Below are 21,351 nucleotides of genomic sequence, written 5' to 3' on the forward strand. Positions count from 1 at the left end.
TGAAAAAGAACTCATTATTAATTTTTGATGGTTGAGAGTAAGGTAATGACATTGTCATCAGTGCGAAGTTTGTAAGTTGATCACATATGGTTTTTAGAGTTTGCGGTAATGAATGGTATTGTCATCAGTGTGAAGTTGGTAAGTTCATCACATATATGGTTTTTAGAGTTTGCTGATGAAGCTGGTGTGTGTGCCTTCCATGCATGAATATAATATACTTTTTAACTTGAGCCTAGACGTTTCATTACATTCCATTAATTTCTAAACTTTGGAAAAGAACAAATGTGTATAATATAGTTCATGTATAAATTATCAGTTTATTGATGTCAAAAAAAAAAAAAAACATCGCAAGCGGTTTGATTTTAATGCATGCCTCGTCGCTTGTTGCTCATCTCTCTGTACATATTTAGATATTATCAGGACACAAGGAAAGTTGCATGATTTTATAAGAAAAAAGGGGTTAAATGGACATGCATGGCATTCTTGAAAAAGAAAATATAGCTAAGAGACTAAACTTAGATTGATTGCTATCTTTTCAAGGTCGACCTTAAAAGAAACTCAGAAACCTTTGCTATGTAATGGAGATGTTTGCATGCCTTGATTTGCCTTCCATGAATGCTTCATTTGTCGTTTGTAGCTTCAGGACAACCCAAACGATTCAGGTTTGTAACCAAACGATGTTGGAATTTCTGGACTCAGACATTGGCCGCGAAAACAGGTCAAATTTTCACTTAGCGTGTTCTGATTTGGAATCAGAGCAACCGATCTTGTCTTCTTATTTTAATTCACCGTTTTATGGATTATATGTGCAAGTAACTTCATGTATGCGTGAGAGAAAAAAAATCGGGAATAAATAGACTCCATTACATGAAATGAGGGAGACAGAACTATAAACCACAGAAGAGAAAACAAATCCATGGAAACGATGATGCCCATAAGCAGACTCTCTTAACTATATAAAGTCCGGCTTTGATTGAACTTGAGCTAATTAGGATTTGTACATAGCGTCCAAAGAACCAGATGGCAGCTTCCCCCTCTTCTCCAAGAATTCCACAGCATCCTTGTCAATCTGAAACCACAAGATGATCAAAAACACCATTCAATATAAATTGCGATGATGGTGTTTTGTTAGTTTACCGCTTTCAGCTCTTCATCGAATTTGGAAACAGAGTCGCCCGTAATGCAAGAAGCTTGATACCAACAAAAAAAAAAAACCAAAGCTTGATTATTAATCATACTATATCTCTCTCTCTCTCTCTCTCACGCAAACGCTTCTTACCTACGCCGAACCCGATGAACGATACCAGACCTCGACTGAAGAGGTACTCGTAAATAGAAATATCGCCTACAATCATAAAGCAAAAAACTTAGGTCTTCCCTCCAAATACAACACCCAATTCATGAGAGAAAGTGTGTAACCTTTGTAGTTGATAGGATTGGTAGTGGAGGAGGAGGAGGAGGAGGAGAAAGTACGGCCTTGACGAACGCGGTAAGCCTGTGAACAAAACGTTGGTCGAAAATCAGATAGATCGCGCACAAACAAAGAAAAAAAACAGAACATCGCAAGCGGTTTGATTCTCGAGATCTACCTTCGCGACCAAAGATCTCAGGTTCGCCCTCATGGTCGGCAATTAGGTTTCGACGATTGTCCTTTTCCTTCGACACTCTTGCCTTTTAAATATGTTTATTTAGTTCTATGGGCCCAAGCCCTGGCCCAAATCAACTCAATTTCAGAAATGATGTTGCATAGATATAATATTATATTTTAATATTGTAGAAATAGAAATAGAAAGAATATAATATTTTAATATTATATGAAATTACCGATGTTATTACAAAAAAAAAAAGAAGAAGTGATAGAGCCTTAGCGGGTTTCTGCTATATGTATATATTAAAAATTATAGTCTTAGATATATTTTTCTATCTATTAATTTTAGTTCAATATATTAAATCTACTTGCATAAGGTAGATAAAATTGATATAAAATTGTATAATTATCAAAAATATATATAATATTTTTAAAAATATTATAGAAAATTTTGAAAATTTTAGTAATATATTTATATAATTAAAAAAATAGGATTAAATAATATTTCAAAAAAAAAATAATTCATATTTAGATATATTTATTTTAGTGATGATGTATTTGTTATTACTGTATTCTAAAAAGTTTAGTTAAAATATAAATCAACAATAATGTAATGTATGAGTTATTATAATATTTTTAAAAAATTACTAAAAATATAAATCAATATTAAATGTAATTGTCTATGTCATATTTATTCATAAGCCATGTCACCAATTTTTATTAGTCATGTCATATTTTCATGAAAATGATTGTAGATAGGACATGTGGCAAATCGGTTTTCAAATAATGTCTAGGGGATTTATATACAAGTTCGTTTTTTTCGCCCAATAGTTCACTTTCTATGAATTTTCAAAGAAAGTTCTTTACTTTCTTATTTTGTAAATGTATTTATATTTTATAATAATCACACAAAGATTTGACTATTCTATAATGTTTGTATCATTGAATTCAGCTTTGACAAAAAAAAACCTTTACAAAAATATATGGATAATAAATGTAAGCAATGCAAAAAGACAACAGATCTATGTACATGCCGAGTTTTTTTTTTTAAAGTTGAAGACAGAGACAATTAAATAGAAAAGCTTAAAATGTGATGTATAAAATGATATTATTTGAAAGTAGCAAGATTATAACAAAATTTACATAGTTGGTTTGACTTAAAAGAGTTGAAACTTAAATGCTATAGTATATTCTTTAATTTGCTGGAAGATTTGAACATGCGTGATAACCATCGATTGTCTAACACAACAATAATAGAGAAATAGGATGCAAACTCTGCCAACACTAGAACAAATTGATTGTGGCCTACCACGCTTTAAAGTAGAAGTAAGGTTGAAGAAAGCTTCTATATTTTTATGCGTAGATAGAATACCCATACAATAACTATGAAGAATCGGCCATTTCTGCGGGTTTTTAGGAGTAGCCTTGATCAACTCCTTTGCATCTCACTCTCAAATAAGAGTCATGTCGACCATCTACATTACCCAAACAATGAAACAAGACATAGCCCAAATCATTATGGTAATTCTACTTACTATGCTACTCCATCTGGGACATCAAAAGGTTCCCAAGGCTTATTGATTTGCTGTTTTAGCTCACATACATCTAAGTAACGAAAGAAATATGCGAGGAAAAGAGAGTCTAAACACGAGTAAGCTATACACAAAACATTTTAGGGATCGAGAGATGTTATTTATTTCAGTACTTCACAATCAAAAATGAATAAACCAGAAGAAAGCAAGTGTGAAATTAAACAAGAACATTTTTATGAAGCTAGAGATCAAGCAATAAGGATAAATCGACATAAAGTGAGTCTCAAAGTATCTAGTTACTTTATAACGATATGAATCTGAAAAAAGAACTCATTATTAATTATAGATGGTTGAGAGTAAGGTAATGACATTGTCATCAGTGTGAAGTTGGTAAGTTCATCACATATATGGTTTTTAGAGTTTGCTGATGAAGCTGGTGTGCCCTTCCCTGCATGAATATAATATACTTTTTAACTTTAGCCTTTGATTGGGTTCCATTAATTTCTAATCTTTTGAAAAGAATGAATGTATATAATATACTTCATATATAAATTCTCTGTTTAACGTTGCAGTTATCAGAAACCGTTAAAGTGAACACAAACTGTTTTTTGCCTTCTTTGCATGGATGGGTCTCTTCTTTCGTCAACTCATAAAATATTCTTATGGGTTTTAGACTAGGCAGCCATTTATGCGGGATATTAGTAGCCTATATATGTCAACTCCTTTGCATCGCACTCTCAAATAAGAGTTCATACAACCCGTCTCTATATTATCCAAACAAGACGTAGCCCAAATTAATCATTTTCTTGCTGTTCGTGGTAACATCTCTTTGTACCCGTTTTATTTTACGAAGTTGGTTGGTTTAATAACTTACAGAAAGAGAGATGCATTCTTTTATAACAATGATAAATTAATTACATAGCTATAAAACAAATTTATATTTCATCTTTGTTACATTTTCTTAATAATCAGAAACATGAATGTGGAGCAAGAATGATCAAATGTCAACGACCAACTTTATCCACTATGGTTTAGACCAAAAGTAAAACGCATACTATGTAGTACACTAATTTAATAAGAAGCTAAAGAGTAATTGCGTGTGGTGGTAATTAATAAACACGAGATACAAAGAAAGAAAATTCCATAGGGAAATGAAGCGAACAAAAATTCATTAGTAGAATTACTGAGATATATATGTATAAAAATTGCATGGGAAAACAAGCATAACAATACGCATGACTTATTATACATATATATCTCAGGAATTCTACTAATGAATTTTTGTTCGCTTCATTTCCCTATGGAATTTTCTTTCTTTGTATCTCGTGTTTATTAATTACCAACACACGCAATTACCCTTTAGCTTCTTATTAAATTAGTGTACTACATAGTATGCGTTTTACTTTTGGTCTAAACCATAGTGGATAAAGTTGGTCGTTGACATTTGGTCATTCTTGCTCCACATTCATGTTTCTGATTATTAAGAAAATGTAACAAAGATAAAATACAAACTTGTTTCATAGCTATGTAATTAATTTATCATTCTTGTTATAAAAGAATGCATCTCTCTTTCTGTAAGTTATTAAACCAACCAACTTCTTAAAATAAAACTGGTAGTACAAAGAGATGTTACCACGAACAGCAAGGAAATGATTTGGGTTGGGTTGGGTTGTATGAACTCTTATTTGAGAGTGTGATGCAAAGGAGTTGACATATATAGGCTAACAATAACCCGCAGAAATGGTCTGCCTAGTCTAAAAGCTATAAGAATATTTTATGAGTTGACCAAAGAAGAGACCCCCCATGCAAAGAAGCCAAAAAACAGTTTTGTCTTCACTTTAACGCCAAAACAAGAACGGTTTCTGATAACGCCATAATATTATATACATTCATTCTTTTCAAAAGATTAGAAATTAATGGAACCCAATGAAATGCTAAATTAAAAAAGTGTATGATGCATGGCTTGATATTCGGCTTCGGACGAAGAGCGAGATACTCGATCTTGCATAGACGTTTTCCAGAACAATAGAGAGCCACCTAACTGTATAAACCAACAACTATTTAAATCGCGAGAGAGATCCTTTGTTTAAACGTTACAACGGATTCAAAAGATCGCTTGATCCTTACAATTATGCAAATTAATATTAAAAAACTTTATGGGCCTAAACTAAATTTGTTTGGGCTTGGTTGATAGACTATTGGGCCTTTTTCTTTTACATAATTTCGATTAATTTAAATTTGTTTCAAATTTCGATTCGCAAGTGTTTTTGTGGTTCTGTTAGCGAAGCTTCGTGCTCAACAGGCAGCCACGGAGGTTTGAAAATGCCGATGACGGTTGTTCCCGGTCGATTTACGCCGGCGATTCTCTCGATTGGTTATCGTTTACCTTCCTTCAAGTACGCTGCTCGAAGAGTCGCTGTTTTCGTTCCCAGATCAGCTGCCTCCATCTCCGTCGAGACGAACTCGAGTGTACGATTCCGTTTCACTTTTGATGACGAAATCGGAATTAGAATCTGTTTGATGATGCATACTAAGGCACTTGATGTAATGAGCCGTCTCTTCCATCAGTTTTGAAGTCTCCATTCCTCCGCCTCCCGGAACAAGATTTCTCAGCCTCTCCGCCGCTACATCCTCTATTGGATCTCCCCGGTTACTTCTTCTCCTCATGAGCCACGTCACCCTCCTCTTCCTCCTAAGGAATCTTACGTTCTTGTTGTTTCTTTTAGCGGCTTGGTGTAAGAGGCTTCTACTCCACAGCCGGTTAGTTCCCCCGGCTGCTCTGGCCATGGACACGTACGTACGCAGCCTTCTTGATCTTCTTCACACGATCGCTTGTTTTATTGTCAGGAGAACTGAAAGAGTTTTGTGTTCTGAGGTTTGAGAGGGTTTGGAGGAAGTGGAGGGCAAAGACGTCCTTTTCAGGGACGTCTGTGTATATGGGGTTGTATGCAGAGGCCATTGTTTGGGTTCTTTGAGAAAAGAAAGAACTTGAGTTGAGAACCTTTTATAAAACTTTTTTGAGAATGGCACAATATTAGGGTTAATAAATAGTGGAGAGAGAGAGAGAGAGAGAGGGAGGGAGGGGAGAGAGAGAGGAAAAAAAAAATACTATTTAGTCTTCCTGATATAATTATATTTAACATTTCTTTTACAATTATGGTTTTTTTATATCACAAGACACACCTATCAAATTCACTATAAAGTTCAACCATATGTAAAGTTTTTAGAGATGTTTATTATTTTATGTTCTAAATATGACAAAAAGTTGTAAAGAAAACCATATATGAAGAGATGAAGAGAATTGGATGTGCTATTAGCTTTGATAGATTGAATTTAGGAGCTTTATAAATGACTCGTCAAATGTAATTGCATGAAAATATGAGAATGTGAAGTTTAAGTAATTAAGTGGTAGTTCTCTAATTATCTTGTACTGTTAAAATGTTTACTGGTGGATAGTTAGATGTCTTTTATTTTCATTTAACTTCCTTGTATATATTCATAATCTTTTATTACTTTTCCAAAAGAGAAACCATTTTGAGCTTACAAGATAATTAGATGTGTTAAATCATTTTATGTTAAGAGTTTAAAACTAAAGTAATAAAATTTACATAGCAAAATATGTATTTCGATAAGTATAATATATGTAGGGTTAAAGTCTTTCAGAAATAAATTAATTTGGCATTTTAGTGGAAAACGATGTTTTGGTTTCAAGGAAAAAGAGTGAGGCCAATAGATTAACAGAACTCGGCTATATTTTACCAGTTTGAAATACATAACATAAATGTTAGTATTTCAACTTTTTTTTTTAAAACGGATGATGTTTACGTAGACGCAAAATAATTAAACCTTTTTGGCTCGTAGCTTTGTAGAATCGGAAAAGGAGCAATTAGGAGCAGGCATGAGGTTATGGAACAAAATTCCACCCTCATTTTTATGTTTCTTTGTTTGTTTTGATAAAATGTTAATTTTAGCGACGAATGCGTATGGATTAATTAACGTGAACAGCTAATAGAGACGATTATCATAAATATTAGGTAAGCTATATATATCTTATCTAATATGTATTCATTCATGTTAACATTAATTAATGATGATACTTATGCAATGATTCTGGGAACCATCTAAGCTCTTTTTCTTTTTAGTAAAAGCCTAAGCTCATTTTTATTGCAAAAGAATTAACAGCAAAACCCAACAAAAAAATCCATTAGTTGAGTTATATCACTTGCCCGATCTCTTATTAACAAAATTCAGCACAATCCAGCGCTCTTAAAACAACCGATAAAAGATTTTTATTCGATCCCGAGTTTGAACGATGCGAGGTAACACAGTTGAAAACAAAACAACGTAACTATGATTTACTGGGAGAGTGTCGACTGTCGAAAGACGTAATAGCCGCTCGCATCAACAAAGATAAAACGTGACAAAAGGTGATCAAAGATATAAAAATATTCACCATGCAAGATCAGCGATACAAGTATATAAATACATCTTCACCTTTTTTTTTAGTATTTGAGATGATTTAATTGGTTTGACCAAAAGATGACACCAGCATTATATTATATGTACACTATATAATAAACAAGTTTTAGAAAAAGAACACAAACAAAAGAAATGAAAAAATAGGAGAGTAGAGACTTGAGGAATACAATTTATGTTTGGTTAAGGCTATAATTTAGTATGATTAATAATCAAGCTTTGGTTTTTTTTTTGTTGGTATCAAGCTTCTTGCATTACGGGCGACTCTGTTTCCAAATTCGATGAAGAGCTGAAAGCGGTAAACTAACAAAACACCATCATCGCAATTTATATTGAATGGTGTTTTTGATCATCTTGTGGTTTCAGATTGACAAGGATGCTGTGGAATTCTTGGAGAAGAGGGGGAAGCTGCCATCTGGTTCTTTGGACGCTATGTACAAATCCTAATTAGCTCAAGTTCAATCAAAGCCGGACTTTATATAGTTTGTCTCCCTAATTTGTCTGGTTTATGTAAGAGAGTCTGCTTATGCTCATCATCGTTTCCATGGATTTGTTTTCTCTTCTGTGGTTTATAGTTCTGTCTCCCTCATTTCATGTAATGGAGTCTATTTATTCCTGATTTTTTTTCTCTCACGCATACATGAAGTTACTTGCAATTTTCACATGTAATCCATAAAACGGTGAATTAAAATAAGAAGACAAGATCGGTTGCTCTGATTCCAAATCAGAACACGCTAAGTGAAAATTTGACCTGTTTTAATAAGAAGACAAGATCGGTTGCTCTGATTCCAAATCAGAGAGATGAGCAACAAGCGAAGAGGCATGCATTAAAAACCTGATCCAAATACCTCACTGTTATGAAGACAGAGTGTATCCAACTGTAACAAGCGTGTACCCCGACTTCTTCATTGAGGTCCATCTTCTCATTGGTATATTATCCCTTATATATTAATTGAGGAACATTTGAAAAGATATAACCTCAATTTTGTATTAATTAAAAGAGACCCCAATGCATAGGTGACACTCAATTAGGTAGTCAATTACATTCAATTGAAAAATAAGTAGGTCCACATTCGATTTTTATATGTTGTTAGATACATAAGTTGGTCAAACTATATGATATAATGATATGATATGCTATTTGCTTTCCATAAATAAAACCTACGGAATTACCATAAATGACTAATATATATATATGACAATTAATGATTTTAATAATAAAGATTTGATAACAATTTATATCTCCTCCATCATTTTTTGTTTAATTTTATATTATTAAAATAAATTAAACAATCAAATTAGCTATAAAAGTAAAAATTTAGATTTTTTCGTATATGTTATATTTTGAATTTTTAAAAACGACAATAAATGACTAAAACTATTAAAATTATTATGTTAAAAATTAATGATCAATGGTTTAACATTTTTATTATAAGAAGATACACATGATTTTAAAACCATATGAGTAAAAAATATCATTTAATAATAAAATAAATATATATATATATATAGATTAAACACTATATACCATAAGATTACATAAATATTTTAATATTAAAACTTTCAATGAATTTGCAAGAACATTGGTAAATTATAAACTTATTAAAGATTCAGATTGAAAATTTTGTTATCGATGATTTAAATATTTTGTTATAAAACGATAAGAATGATCATAGAACCGTATGATTATAAATTCTTATTTAATAAATAACTATATAAAATATACTATTCTTAGAAAAATAGGTTGGTCTATCTTAACTTATATTACACTTTTTATTAAATTAACTATCGAATTGATAAATAACTTACCAAAAATGTTTTGCACTTTCCTTAAATAAAAGCTACGAAATTACCTAATATGATTAACGTATATGTGAAAATTAATTATTATGAATAATAAATAATTGATAACAATTTTTGTAACTTAGTTCTTTTTTAATTTTATATTATTAAAAGATATTAAAAAATCACATTAAATATATAATAAAAACATTTATATTTTTTCTTATATGTTATATTTTGAATTTTTCAAAACGTCTATAAATTATTAGAAATTTGAAGATCCCCACTCTGAAAATTTTGTGATCAATAGATTATTTTTTTGTCATAATAAGTTACAAATGATCATAAAATTGAATTAATATGAACTTTTATTTAATATTATAAGAAGATACACATGATTTTAAAACCATATGAGTAAAAAATATCATTTAATAATAAAACATATATATATATATATATAGATTAAACTATATACCATAAGATTACATAAATATTTTAATATTAAAATTTTCAATGAATTTTCAAAAACATTTATAAATTATAAACTTATTAAAGATTTCACATTGAAAATTTTGTTATCGATGATTTAAATATTCAGTTATAAAACGATATGAATGATCATAGAACTGTATGATTATAAATTCTCATTTAATAAATGACTATATAAAATATACTATTTTAGAAAAATAGGTTGATTCATCTTAACTTACATTATATTTTTATTAAACTAACTATCGAATTGATAAATAATCTACCAAATTTTTTTTGCACTTTCCTTAATTAGAAGCTACGAAATTACCTAATATGATTAACGTATATATGAAAATTAATTATTATGAATAATAAATATTTGATAACAATTTTGGTATCTTAGTTTTTTTTTTTAATTTTATATTATTGAAAGATATTAAAAAACCACATTAAATATATAATAAAAACATTTATATTTTTTCTTATATGTTATATTTTGAATTTTTCAAAACGTCTATATATTATTAGAAATTTGAAGATTTTCACTCTGAAAATTTTGTGATCAATAGATTATTTTTTTTGTTATAATAAGTTACAAATGATCATAAAATATAACGCATATGAATTTTTATTTAATAAATATTCAAACTAAATAATATATATATATATATATATAAATACTAATGATTTAAAGCAACAAGATTGGCTGATCAATTTTGTCGTCCACTTGAAATCTTTCAAAAGTATGTGAAATACTAAAGTCAAAGTAAATATGAATTTAGAATAGTAGTTATATTTTACTAACCGAAATACCGAAAAAAACCGAAACCAACCCGATATCCGGATTGAACACCCCTAATCCAAATGAAGCCAAACTATTGTTTCATTCTTCAAAATATAATAAAAATAATAACTTAATCCCGCGCAAGGCGTGGGTCTTATCCTAGTTGTTAAAATTTCAATAACATATATGCGAGCTAAAACAGGAATATAAGCCTTGGGAACCTTTTTTCGTCCCAGGCAGAGAAGGATAGTAAATAGAAGTTACCATAATGATTTGGGCTATGTCTTGTTTGGATAATATGGATGGTTTGCATGACTCTTATTTGAGAAGTGATGCAAAGAAGTTGATCAAGGCTACTACTAATTACCTGCAGAAATGGCTGAGTCTTCAGAGTTTTATCTTTTATGGGTATTCTATCTACACATAGAACTATGGAAGCTTTCATCAACCTTCATTCTAGCCAACCAATTTGTTCTAGTTTTGGTAGAGTTTGCCTCCAGTTTCTATGTTATTGATGTTTATATACATGTACTTTCCAAACCAATTTATGTACATGTTGTTACTTTCAAATAAATATCATTTTATACATCACATTTTAAGCTTTTCTATTTATTTTTCTTAATCTTCAATTTAAAAATAATAATAATAAAGAGGCAAATGATAAAGAGGCAGAAATGTTGCGGCTTGGCTATGTAAGTCTATTATATTCACTTTGCAATTCGAGGTCTGCTCTGCTTTTGATTCCAGCTAATGTTTATTTGGTTTAGTGCAGGTCAAGCCTGAAGTAGTTAGTTGGTCCCCTCGAATTATTGTCCTTCATAACTTTCTAAGCTCAGAGGTAATTAATAATGTACACGCCCCTTATATTAGTGTTTTGTTCACTGAGGTAAACATAGTGGCGATGAGTTAGAATAATCTGTTACTTCCATACAGCATGTTATCATATTTCTAGAGGAACATATTCAAAGCATGCTAGGCCTTATATGGAACATTTTTCATCATGCTCATTCTAACAAGATTTTGAAAGGGAAGCTAACTTTTAAGCTCAGTTTTTTTTTTTGACATCAATAAACTGAGAATTTATACATGAAATATATTATATACATTTGTTCTTTACCAAAGTTTAGAAATTAATGGAATGTAATGAAAGGCTAGGCTCAAGTTAAAAAGTATATTATATTCATGCATGGAAGGCACACACACCAGCTTCATCAGCAAACTCTAAAAACCATATATGTGATGACAATACCATGCATTACCTTAATAATTTTATTTTCAAATCTTCTTTAAAATGATTCTCTCTTTTAATAAGATAGATGCAACAGCATTTGTAAATTGTGTTGCTTTGGGCCAGGGCCCATAGAACTACATTAACATATTTAAAAGGCGAGAGTAACGAAACCTTGCGTAAGAAGATAAGTGGAAACCTAATTGCCGACCATGAGTGATGTCTCGAGTTTTAACCCGATTATCTAACTGCAAGTGCACAGTAAAGTACGCAGTAGTAATACGGGATCGAATCCACAGGGACCGATGATCACACGTAGAGTTGCAGACAAGTTAATAGCTACAGCGAATCAAAATATATTTTTGATGGTTTTTATTTAATTTTCTCTAGTGTCACAAAACATAAACAAGCATGTAAAAAGATGATTTAAACGATTTGAAAACTATTTTAAAACAAACGTTGGGCATTGGGAATTCTCAGGGATTTCTTTTTAATCAAGATACAATTAATGGAAGACACAGGGATATATTAAGAACCGTCTAGAACTCAAACACGATATTAGAATTAACCTACTTCCGTAGCGCTAATTCTCTATGTCATAGAAATCTCCACACTAACTTCCGCTGAGTTTCAATTTCTAAACAAGCATTAAGAACAGGTTCAATATGTTCACAAAGCGCAATAACATCAACTTCCGAGGGTTAAGGACACTTTGCTCATCTAAAGTATTTTCGGAAGTTCAAACAATCACTTTCGGTGCATCAAACAATCTGAAATCATGAACTAAGTGATCAATTCAGTTCAAGCAGTAAGAAATCCATTAGATGAAGAACCAAAACGTAATCCCTTAGTCTACACACGTTTTATGGATCAAAACATCAAGAAATCCCCTATGAGAACCCCTAAACCCAACTAGATGACTACTCACACATAACTAAGCAAGAACAAAACGATTTTGATGAAGAAAACATGATAAGATTGTATTAAAACAGAGTAAAGGTTCAGAAGATCTTCTCCAAATGGTTTTGAGATGAACTCCTTTACAAATCTTCACAAATCACACCAAAACAAGTACAAAACACTCAAATCTTCTCTCTAGAACTTCTAAATCTCCTTCTTGGTCGCCCCTGGTCTTTTCTGAGTCTCCAAAGTCGAGTTCTTCTGTGAATTATTGAGGGGAGTGGGTAAAAAGGAGTGAAAAGCTCGTTTGTGCGTGTGGAGCCCGTAGCGCCTGAGATCGGTCGATCCACATAGACCGGATCGGTCGATCTGTGGCTGAAACCGTGGATCGGTCGATCCACATGGACCGGATCGGTCGATCTGTGGCTCTGTGCGATCAATACTTCATTCGGTCCATTGTTCGGTCCATCTTGCTTCTGAATAAATCCCGAATGCGTTCTTTTCTTTCAAGCTATCTAGTAACCTGCATATTACACTTAAGAACACCAAAACGCATCAAATAGACCAAAACATTAATTAAAACCGACCATTTAATTGCTCCAAAACGAGTTTAAAACCGTTAAAAACACGGAATATCAACTCCCCCAGACTTGAATCTTTGCTTGTCCTCAAGTAAAGAGGATTAAAATTTGGGAGCTCACTAACCCTCAGTAGACCTTACCTTGTGATTTCGCTAACCACTTAAATCAGAGACTGTCAAGGCATTCATTCCAAATCCCCACCAAGACCGCGCAAACCTTTCCATATTTCAGACCTGCAAGTCTCAGTTTCAAGTAATCAACTCTTTACATTCATTAAAAAGTGCGTGACCTTTCCACCAAAGATATCTCCATCAGGTATAACGGGCTCGGTGTTTGGGAGGCTGTTTTAGTGTTTAATTAGGTGAGGCTCAAGTGTTTGTGGGTATCAGCGATATCAAAAAAAAATGCAAAACATTATGCAAAATCGCTGGAGAGACCGAGTATATTGATAACCATGTTTTCGAACTGCTCAAGTCTCAAATGATCAAAACCCAACAAATCTCAAACTCTAACCCCAAATTAAAACAAAGCATCATCTCTAGTACACAAAATAAAAATAAAATGTCTAAATCAAATCTACTGAATGAGATATAAACATGAACTCTTTTTTTTTTTTTTTTTTTTTTTTTTTTTTTTTTTTATTTTCATTTTTTTTTTTTTTTTTTTTTTTTTTAGAACGAAAACTTATACAAACCGAAATCGAATATATACACTGCGATGCAATCACACACTTACAACACCCAATTTTTCTATTTACACCTCTAGACACACAGGTCCGTGTCTAACCACCTAAATGTTCCGATCCTACCTAAGCAGTCGGATGAACCATGTCTACCCTAATCTCTCCATTGTTTTTGCACATGTATGCACATATGATCAGTGTGTAAGAATGCATGGAGATGAAATAAAAGGGTAAGGTGTAGGTGTGGTACCAAACTATTGATGAGTCTGGCCATTCAGGATTATTAAAAGTGGTAGAATGTGGTAAAGAAAATCCTGAATGTGTATATGGTATACCGTTTCCTGATGTTGATTCCTGGTCAAAAGAAATTAAATTCATTAATGGTCAAAAATAGTTGAGTCGATTACAATTCACCGAGACTTGATAAAAGATTTAAGGAGAGGTTGCTTGGTCAAGTGGTTCCTCGGTTTGTCTGCGCTAACAGTCCTGAAAAATGGTCAATATGAAATGTAATGCACAACACACAAGGAAATAGTCTAATAATCATCACAGGGTCTGAGAAAAATACGTAGAGAGTTTTTTTTTTTTTTTTTTTTAAAACACAATCAAATCCGATAAACTAAGAAAATAAAGAGATAAAAGCAATATGGTACATAAGTAGCATCCTCCCCCAGACTTACTTCACACCGTCTCGGTGTGAAAATAATTCCAAGAGAGATTACCGATCAGGCGTTGCGGTCAGTGCGCCTCTTGGAGCGCCTCTCCAAGGCTCCATCATCGTCAGAGTCCTCCGCTGCCTCAGGTCCAGCAGCGGTGTCGTGAGCGCCTTAGATCGACCGATCCATACGTGTCGGATCGACCGATCTCTTACATGGATCGCCCGTTCTGTTTCTTTAGGATCGATCGATCTCTGCCTGATCGTGATACATGCCTGAAAATCATCTAAAAACACAACCAAAAATCAATTCACACAAGAAAATATAATCACAAAAGAGAAAGAAAATCAAACCATGTGGGTTGCCTCCCACTCAGCGCTTGTTTAAAGTCGCGAGCCTGACTATTTTGTTGTCCTTAGGCGAGATCGGGTTCCGATAAAGGAATGTTGGTTCCTTCTTCGGGTTTTGCATCTGTGAAGTAAGGTTTTAGCCTCTGCCCATTGACGGTGAATTTCCTCCCATTGTCTTCCAAGACAACAGCTCCATAAGGTCTAACCTCTGTGATGGTGAAAGGTCCGGACCAACGAGACTTAAGCTTTCCAGGAAATAGCTTGAGTCTAGAGTTGAACAGAAGGACTTTGTCTCCAGCAGCGAAGTCTCTCGGGATTATCTTTCTGTCATGCCATGCCTTAGTTCTTTCCTTGTAGATTTTGGTGTTCTCATAGGCGTTCAACCGAATCTCGTCCAGCTCGTTCAACTGAACCATCCTCCTTTCTGCTGCGGTTTTAATGTCGAAGTTCATCAACTTCGTTGCCCAAAAACCACTGTACTCCAATTCCACAGGTAGGTGACAAGACTTTCCATAGACCAGATTAAAAGGAGTGGTGCCCAAGGGAGTCTTGTAGGCGGTTCTATACGCCCATAAGGCGTCATCAAGCTTCACAGCCCAGTCTTTCCTTGTTTTGCCTACAGCCTTCTCCAAAATTCCCTTGATTTCTCGGTTCGATATTTCAACCTGCCCACTTGTCTGAGGATGATAAGGTGTAGCTACCTTATGCTTTACTCCATGTTTCTTCAGCAGTTTATCGAACGTCTTGTTGATGAAGTGAGAGCCTCCATCACTAATAACCACTCTCGGGATTCCGAATCTTGGAAAAATGACTGTCTTGAACATTTTCTTGACAACACTAGAGTCATTTGTCTTGCTGGCTACTGCTTCCACCCACTTGGAGACATAATCAACCGCAACCAAGATGTACTCATTTCCATAAGAAGATGGGAAAGGGCCCATAAAATCAATTCCCCATACATCAAAAACTTCAACTTCAAGGATGAAATTTTGGGGCATCTCATTTCTCTTACTGATGTTACCCTTCCGCTGACATGCATCACACTTTGAGACAAACTCATGGGCGTCTCTGAAAAGTGTAGGCCACCAGTAACCAGCCTGCAGGACCTTAGAAACCGTCTTGAATGTTGCAAAATGGCCTGCGTATTCTGAGCTGTGGCAGTGGAAAAGAATCCCTTGCATCTCATTCTCCAGAACGCATCTCCTGAATAAACCATCTGAGCATCTCTTGTAGAGGAAGGGATCATCCCAGTAATAGTGGTTCACATCTCTCATGAACTTCTTCCTCTCATATCCCTTCAGGTTCGGTGGTTCAATTCCAGCACATAGGTAGTTTGCAAAGTCTGCAAACCATGGGAGATCATCCTGAATTTGTCTCATGGCACAGCAATCAGCCTGATCCAAATACTCATCCTCCAGCAAGGTGATCACATAGACATTCTCCTCGGGTAATGTATCATCCAGTGGTGTTTCAGCTTCCACTCTCATTCGGGAAAGATGATCTGCCACTCCATTTTCTGCTCCTCTCTTGTCTCTGATCTCAATATCAAACTCCTGTAGGAGTAAGATCCACCTTAAGAGTCTCGGTTTAGCATCTTTTTTCGTCATCAGGTACTTCAAGGCTGCATGATCTGTGTGCACAATTACTTTCGAGCCCACCAAATAGGACCTGAACTTCTCGAAAGCATAAACTACTGCCAGCAACTCCTTCTCAGTGGTAGCATACTTGATTTGAGCATCATCAAGCGTTCGGCTGGCATAATAGATCACATGGAGTTTCTTGTCTTTTCTCTGCCCCAAAACAGCTCCAATCGCGTAATCACTTGCGTCACACATTATTTCAAATGGCAAGTCCCAATCTGGTGGCTGCACAATGGGAGCACTGACTAGAGACTTCTTGAGAATCTGAAACGCAGCGAGGCAGTCAGCATCAAAAACAAACTTCGCTTCTTTGCACAGCAGACGGGTGAGTGGCCTCGCTATCATAGAGAAGTCTTTGATAAACCTCCTGTAGAAACCGGCATGTCCCAGAAAACTCCGAATATCCCTCACTGTCCTGGGAGGCTGTAGGCTGGTCATAACTTCAATCTTTGCTTTGTCAACCTCGATACCCTGCTCTGATATCCTGTGACCCAAAACAATGCCATCTTTCACCATGAAATGACACTTCTCCCAATTTAACACCAAGTTCTTCTCCTCACATCTTTCCAGCACCTTGCACAGATTAGCAAGGCAGTCGCTAAATGAAGAACCGTAGACTGAGAAATCGTCCATAAAAACCTCCATAATGTCCTCAATAAGATCAGTAAAGATCGACATCATGCATCTCTGGAAAGTGGCAGGAGCATTGCACAATCCGAAAGGCATTCTCCTGTAGGCAAAAGTACCGTATGGGCAGGTGAATGTTGTCTTCTCTTGGTCGTCTGGATGAATGGGTATCTGAAAGAACCCGGAGTAGCCATCGAGAAAACAGTAGTAGGGGTGGTTGGCTAGTCTTTCCAGCATCTGGTCAATGAAAGGAAGTGGGAAGTGGTCCTTCCTTGTGGCTGAGTTTAGCTTCCTGTAGTCAATGCACATCCTATGCCCTGTGACTGTTCTGGTAGGAATCAGCTCATCCTTCTCATTTGTGATGACAGTGATGCCACCCTTCTTAGGAACCACATGAACCGGGCTCACCCAAGTGCTGTCTGAAATTGGGTAGATCACCCCTGCACTCAACAGCTTTAGAATCTCCTTTTTCACAACTTCCATCAGTTTGGGATTCAGTCTTCGCTGGTGCTCTATGGACGTCTTTGACTCATCCTCCAAGTGAATCTTGTGCATGCAAAGATCTGGAGAAATACCTGTAATATCATCCAAAGAGTACCCCAATGCTTTTCTATACTTTCGCAATTTTGAAAGAAGCAAAGCGGTCTCCACATTATTCAGGTTAGCACAAATAATAACAGGATATGTGGAATTCGGTCCCAAGAATGCATACCTCAGCCCAGCTGGGAGGGCTTTAAGTTCCACCTTTGGAGCATTCTCCTCACTCCAATCTGGTTGGGAGGATGACGGTTTGACGGTTTTATCGGTGCCTGAGTCTTCAAGGCTGACATAGGCGACATGCTTCTCAATCGGTGAGGCTGAATCCAAAATCTCAGAAAATCCAACCACTTCTTGGTTCATGAACCCGAACTCACTCTCCCTTTGGGTCAATGCGACTTGTAGAGGATCATCAGTGTGCAACTCTTCATCCATTTCCTCCACCAGTTCAGTCAATGTATCAACCCAGAAAGTCTGTCCATCAATAGTCGGATTTTTCAGCACCTTCTCCACATTGTATCTCATCGCCATGTCTCCTAGACGTAAGTCTATATGCCCATTCTGTACATCAATCATGGCTCCAGCAGTAGCTAAAAATGGTCTGCCCAAAATGAGAGGATCTTTAGGTTCCTCTTCCAGCTCCAGAACTACAAAATCGGTAAGCACATATCCCTTTCCAACACCAACAGGGATGTTTTCTAGTACACCGACTGGTCTTCGCACTGATCGGTCAGCAAGGACCAAGGAGATCCTTGTAGGTTTGTAGTTCGTCATGCCTAGCCTCTCAGAGACAGAGAAAGGCATTAGGCTCACTCCTGAACCCAGATCGCAGAGACTCTTCTCAAAAGTAAGTGATCCAATGCGGCATGGTAGAACAAATGCTCCGGGATCTTCACGCTTTTTAGGCATGACATTTTGTAGAACTGCGCTACACTCCTCATTGAGCATCAACACACCCCGCTCTAGGCTCATCTTATCGGTAAGAATCTCCTTCATGTACCTTTTAAGAGAAGGTACCATCTTCACCGCTTCAACAAATGGCAATCTCACATGTAACTCCCCAACAAGGTTCTTTAGCTTCTCGTACTCACGTTCTTTGATCTTCTGCCTTGGTCTGGATGGGTATGGAGCCTTAGGAACATAAGCAGGAGGCGCCACATACACCTCTTCAGGTTCGGAGGAATTTGGTTTCGTCGACACGGGATCGGTCGATCCAGATGGACCGGATCGGTCGATCTCCTTCCCCTTGGATCGGTCGATCTGTTCTTGAGATCGGTCGATCTCTTTCTCTTTCGATTCCTCAATCGTTTTTCCACTCCTAAGTGTTATAGCATTCACAAACTCCTTTGGATTCGTCTCTGACTTCCCTGGTAGAAATCCAGGTGCTGTTCTGCTGCTGGAGGCGGTTTGAGCAACTTGCTTTTCCAAAACTTTCAAATGGGTGTTCAAAGCTTCGAACTTCCCATTAAGCTCTCCATACATGTTATCCACCTTGGTGTTTATCTCTGCAGTGCTATTCTTCTGACCTTCTAGCACCATTTGCAGCATCTTCTTAATTTCGTTATCCTGAGAAGGCTGTGACGAAGAGGCATTTCCTTGATTCTGATAGTTGTTGTACTGCTGCCTTTGCTGAAATCCTGAGTTGCCCGAGTTGTTCCCCTGATATTGATTTCTGTTCTGAAATCCTTGGTTGAACACACTCTGGTTCTGATTCTGGTTCTGCCTGTTTCCTGCCTGAGGGTAGGACTGATGTTGTGGATTCTCCACATTGTTGCTCCGGTAAGACAGATTATTTTGCTGATTTTGATTCCACCCAAGGTTCTGATTGTAGCCTCTGTTGTAGTTTCCTTGACCACCAATGTAGTTCACATCAGCCTGCATATCACTTGAATCATCACCAACAGCTTCTTGTGAGGAACGATAGCCTTGCTCCTCCACAAATTTCACAGATTTCTGATCTCTCTTGAGAAGCATCTCAATCTTGGCATTCAACTCATCTATCTTCTTGGATTCATAACCAACACCCTTCTGGCTGGTATCAAACCTTGACTTGCGGTTTGCTTTGCTGGATGACAGGTTGTTCAACAAGGTGTAAGCTTCTTCAACAGTCTTGGTCATGAAATCACCATTACTTGCTGTGTCCATGGCATCTTGACTCTCTTCATGAACTCCATTATAGAAAATGTTCAGCAAACTCACATCAGTGTAGCCATGGTGAGGGCAGTCCTGTGTGTACTCCTTGAAACGCTCCCAAGCCTCATGAAAGCTTTCTGAATCAAGTTGCTGAAAGCTTCCAATTCTGCTTCTCAGATATGTGGACCTTGACTTGGTGAAGAAATGCTGTAGAAAAGCAGCTCTTGTCTCTTCCCATGTAGTAAGAGATCCTGGAGGGATGGACTTTAACCATCTGATAGCTTTATCAGCTAAGGAAAACGGGAACAACCTGCATTTCAAAGCGCCTTGAGGAACTCCATTATGTCTGCTGGTGTCACAGACTCGCTCAAAATGCTCCAAGTGATACATCGGGTCCTCAGACGGGTTTCCATGAAACGGATTTTTCTCCACCAAATTAATGAGACCAGTCTTGATCTCAAAGTCTCTTCTCTCAATGGGAGGTGGGCGAATCCCAGAACGATCGGCATAGAATGCATCTGGTGTATCATAATGTGCAAGCGTCATCCTAGGCATGCCATAGTCTCCAGCCTGTTGTCTTGCAGCTACACCAGCCTGCTGATTATCACCAGCATTGTTGCCTTCTCGTTCATTTACAGGAATTGGATTTTGCGGGTTGTCCTGAAATTGGTCTTCTTGGTGTTCAGCCATTTCAACCTCTTCAGCGGACTCAAGTCTTTTCTTTTTCACTTGTCTCTCTAGGCGGCCGAGCTCTAACTCCAAAGGTATTAAATTCGATGATCCTTTGCTTCTAGTATGAAATCCGCTCATTCACCTGAAAACACAAACAGAAAGAGAAAGACAGAAACATTAGACAAAATAAAAAAATGCTATAGTCTTAAACTGATCATTAACTCTAGGGTGACCAAATGGTCCCCGGCAACGGCGCCAAAAACTTGATGTCTCGAGTTTTAACCCGATTATCTAACTGCAAGTGCACAGTAAAGTACGCAGTAGTAATACGGGATCGAATCCACAGGGACCGATGATCACACGTAGAGTTGCAGACAAGTTAATAGCTACAGCGAATCAAGATATATTTTTGATGGTTTTTATTTAATTTTCTCTAGTGTCACAAAACATAAACAAGCATGTAAAAAGATGATTTAAACGATTTGAAAACTATTTTAAAACAAACGTTGGGCATTGGGAATTCTCAGGGATTTCTTTTTAATCAAGATACAATTAATGGAAGACACAGGGATATATTAAGAACCGTCTAGAACTCAAACACGATATTAGAATTAACCTACTTCCGTAGCGCTAATTCTCTATGTTATAGAAATCTCCACACTAACTTCCGCTGAGTTTCAATTTCTAAACAAGCATTAAGAACAGGTTCAAT

The 21,351-nt window shown here is 35.8% G+C and overlaps 1 protein-coding gene, 1 non-coding gene and 1 pseudogene across 2 annotated transcripts; 1 reads left to right on the forward strand and 2 right to left on the reverse strand.

Annotated features, from left to right (window-relative positions):
* Positions 1 to 823: 823 nt before the first annotated feature.
* On the reverse strand, positions 824 to 1,726 carry LOC106381421. The gene is made up of 5 exons (XM_013821320.3): positions 1,590 to 1,726; positions 1,420 to 1,495; positions 1,280 to 1,345; positions 1,138 to 1,190; positions 824 to 1,069 (listed from the first exon to the last, which is right to left on the reverse strand). Exons 1-5 carry the CDS (start codon positions 1,620 to 1,622, stop codon positions 989 to 991), a joined length of 309 nt encoding a protein of 102 aa, XP_013676774.1. The 5' UTR covers positions 1,623 to 1,726; the 3' UTR covers positions 824 to 988.
* Positions 1,727 to 5,178: 3,452 nt separating this feature from the next.
* On the reverse strand, positions 5,179 to 6,364 carry LOC111213841 (annotated as a pseudogene).
* A 13,676-nt stretch (positions 6,365 to 20,040) lies between these two features.
* LOC125586702 lies at positions 20,041 to 20,147 on the forward strand. The gene has a single exon (XR_007323238.1). It is a non-coding gene; the product is annotated as a small nucleolar RNA R71 (small nucleolar RNA).
* The last annotated feature ends 1,204 nt before the right edge of the window (positions 20,148 to 21,351 follow it).

The sequence above is a fragment of the Brassica napus genome, chromosome C4 (assembly GCF_020379485.1).
Source record: "Brassica napus cultivar Da-Ae chromosome C4, Da-Ae, whole genome shotgun sequence".
Classification (NCBI taxonomy): domain Eukaryota; kingdom Viridiplantae; phylum Streptophyta; class Magnoliopsida; order Brassicales; family Brassicaceae; genus Brassica; species Brassica napus.

What these genes read in the sequence shown, in the direction of transcription:
- LOC106381421 (XM_013821320.3), bottom strand. Translation starts at nt 1,622, where the DNA reads ATGAGGGCGAACCTGAGATCTTTGGTCGCGAAG. An exon ending in TGAGATCTTTGGTCGCGAAG is followed by an intron (nt 1,496 to 1,589) that starts GTAGATCTCGAG and finishes TTTTGTTCACAG; the next exon opens with GCTTACCGCGTTCGTCAAGG. An exon ending in CAATCCTATCAACTACAAAG is followed by an intron (nt 1,346 to 1,419) that starts GTTACACACTTT and finishes TTATGATTGTAG; the next exon opens with GCGATATTTCTATTTACGAG.